At 34.0% G+C, this 2,971-nt stretch overlaps 1 protein-coding gene across 4 annotated transcripts in view; it reads left to right on the top strand.

Moving 5' to 3' along the window:
* Window positions 1-2,971, top strand: part of LOC103480866 (butyrophilin-like protein 2) — an 8,052-nt gene extending 5,081 nt beyond the window's left edge. Inside the window, exons 2-6 of one of the 4 annotated variants that reach the window (XM_008436068.1) lie at window positions 498-857; window positions 932-991; window positions 1,064-1,185; window positions 1,273-1,409; window positions 2,436-2,971. In XM_008436068.1, coding sequence (XP_008434290.1) covers window positions 498-857; window positions 932-991; window positions 1,064-1,185; window positions 1,273-1,377 — 647 coding nt within the window. In that variant the 3' untranslated portion in view covers window positions 1,378-1,409; window positions 2,436-2,971. Of the gene's footprint in view, window positions 1-497; window positions 858-931; window positions 992-1,063; window positions 1,186-1,269; window positions 1,410-2,435 lie in introns of all 4 variants that reach the window. The other 3 variants (XM_008436067.1, XR_536194.1, XR_536193.1) reach the window with 3 other exon arrangements.

The raw sequence follows: 2,971 nt of genomic DNA, 5'->3' as shown, positions 1-2,971 counted from the left end.
ATTAAGCTTTTATATCTTACTGAGATAATTAAGTACAAAAACACTTAAAATAAGAAAAATATTCTAACATAAATCCCTCTTGGTGAGAAAAATTATCTTGTCAGAAAGAAAACAAGAAAAATCTCCTTAATTTAAGATATTTAATCTTACTAAGATTTCAGTTTTTGCAGTGTAGAGATAGGCACCAGCACCTCCTGACCCCATTAAGGGACAAGGGTGCAAGAAAATGGATGGATGGATGGATAACTTTAAATCACTGGGCATCAGGACAGGCATGAAATTACTCAAACATCTTGGTGTGAAATTGTCAAAACTACAAACAGAAGAAGTTGCAAAAGCGTATAAAAAGGTTTACATTGAAGTTTTAGTTTTTCTTTAATCAGTCACTTCAATGGAAAAGAAAATACAAGAGACATATTTTGTTTTTGTCCATATATTTATTCAAGGTGCATCAATAGCTGAGAGCATGACCTGTTGTTTGTGAATTCTGTTTAAAGCACATTTTCAGAAAAAGCCGGAAATGATTTGTGCATCTCAGCCAATCAAAGCTGCTCCTGGTGATGACGTCATCTTCCTGTGTTCTGTCAATGAGTGGGATGCAACGAGACACTCGGTGGAGTGGTCCAGACCGGACCTACGGCAGGACTCAAAGAAGAAGTATGTGTTGGTGTACAGATCCCAGGATGTGGACCGGAACCAGACGATGGAGTCGTACATCGGGAGGGTGTCTCTGTTCCCCGAGGCCCTGAGTTCTGGAAACGTATCACTAAAACTCTCCAATGTGACAGTCAATGACAGCGGCCAGTATAAATGCTATCTCCGAAGTTTGAACGCATCCGCTGTATTTAATCTTTCGGGTGAGTAAATTACTGAAATGTTTATTTATGTTTTTGGATAACAAATGGTTCTGACACAAAATTTTCTAAAACAGTCACAGATGGAAAAGACAAGATTTCGAAGTCACAGGACAGAACTGACACGGAGTCCAAAGGTAAATCATGCAACAGTTCACACTCTAATAGTTTTTCAATTATAAACGTTTAATCTTATTTTTCATTTTCAGTTGAACAACATTGGTGGGTTGTTGTCCTTGCTGAGGCTCATAAGGTTGCTCCTTTTGTTGATGTTGCTGTTGTTGTTGTTGTTGCTGTCGTCATCGGTGGTAATTACCTCTTAAAAAAATGTGTAAGTCAGACAGCAGTGAAACCTGTTGCATTTTGTCTTGACTGTTGATATTAATGATAAACCATTTGTAATCTCTTTTGGAAGAAGAAGAAGAAGAAGAAGAAGAGGAGTTTGAATAAAACTGACACTCCCCCTGCTGGGCTGAACTCTGATGAAGATGAGACCAGGATCCATCTTACAGAAACTTCATAAATTCACAATAAACCATCATGAAACATAAACATGTAAGTCTGACCTAAAAGTTTCAAGTTTTCAGTGGTTGTAATGACATCACTTATCTGGGCAGTAAGTTGAAAGCATAAAATATCAAACAATGCATTTTAAATGTATTTTTTTTAATCTAATCATTCTACATTCCTGCTATTTGTGAGCTGTAATCATTTTGATTTCAGCTGTTATTGTGCTTACATATCAACATGGGATGGAAATTATTCATGTTAGTTTTCTAGTCTGTGTTGGAACATGATTATTTTATATAATGTTTAAAAATTTGATTTCAAATATATGGAATTAAATCCCAATTTCTATGTTATTCCCTATAACTTTAGCTGAAACTAAATGAAGTGCCTGTCAAACTGAATCAATGTTACACTGGATCAAAGAAGTGGACAGGAAGCAATAGGAAAGTTGTCATCGATTACATTAACTGCTTAGTTATTATCTGGTCTTTTCTCTTATTATTAGAGTAAAATGTTGTTTACAGTGTTGTTTTGAGCAGTGGCCACATTATTTTGGGTGCAGTTGGGGAAATTGGAGCTGTAGATTCTTCATTTCTCCCAATTGGACAATATTGTGTTTTTTTCCACCATTCAGCAGCATCAGGATGACGGTTAAAACAACTGAAGTGACACTGAATTGTTGCTTTGCACTTTAATATTATAATTTGTTTTCATTGAAAACAAATTGGATTTATTCTCAGACTTTTAATTTATTTTAATTAATTTGTAGAATATTCTTATGTTTACAGTTCATACACTGTTAATAACAAATGGGTCAGTTGTTCTCATAACTGTTGTTGACCATTACTCTGTTTGAGTAAAACCACTTGATCAAACCTTTTTCTAGCATTTTACTCTCCAAAGTAAGTAATAAAAGAGTTTATGATATTCAAAACTGCAATGTCAGGATTGTACTGGAAGTGAAAGAGCTGTATCAGGACACCCATCATGTTTAATGTGTGTTAAAATGAACAGACTGCTGGCTGTGATTCAAGCTCTCGTTTCAATCTGTCCTCTTTCTTCTCCCTACAGCAGGACGTCAGACTGATGGATGTTTCAAAACCTCAGGATGAGTTGGATCTGTGGAGACCTGATTTCAGAGAAGAAGAAAACAAAACAGCCAACTCTGAACTTTCTTCTATGCCATGTTGTCCCAGTATTTATCATTTTCACCTGCTGGTGTCAAACAATCCAGGTGAATTATGACTTTAATGGACACCAAAATCTGTGAACTGTAGTTTATTTATTTTAAAGATTAGTTTGTATTAAGTTATCTTTTTAGACTTTTTTTTAACATTATGTATTTTTGTATATTTATTTTACATTCAGAGGAGTTGAGGAATTGCTCCACTGGCCATTTTATTTATTTATTTTTTTAAAAGCTATTTTGTATCAAATATTGATGTGAGAAAATATTTACATAACTAATCTTTTGAAATATTCTATGACAGATTCAAAGATCAGTGTTTCAGTAAAGATAAATTTTTTTTAAAAATTATAAATTTTTGAAATAACCTGAACAATGCTATTTAAAGTTTTTTATGTATAAAACAAAAACTTGACATGTT

This window comes from Poecilia reticulata, linkage group LG18, assembly GCF_000633615.1.
Source record: "Poecilia reticulata strain Guanapo linkage group LG18, Guppy_female_1.0+MT, whole genome shotgun sequence".
Taxonomy (NCBI): Eukaryota; Metazoa; Chordata; class Actinopteri; order Cyprinodontiformes; family Poeciliidae; genus Poecilia; species Poecilia reticulata.
Note: the sequence above shows the minus strand (reverse complement) of the source record. Positions and strands in the feature narration are given on the sequence as shown.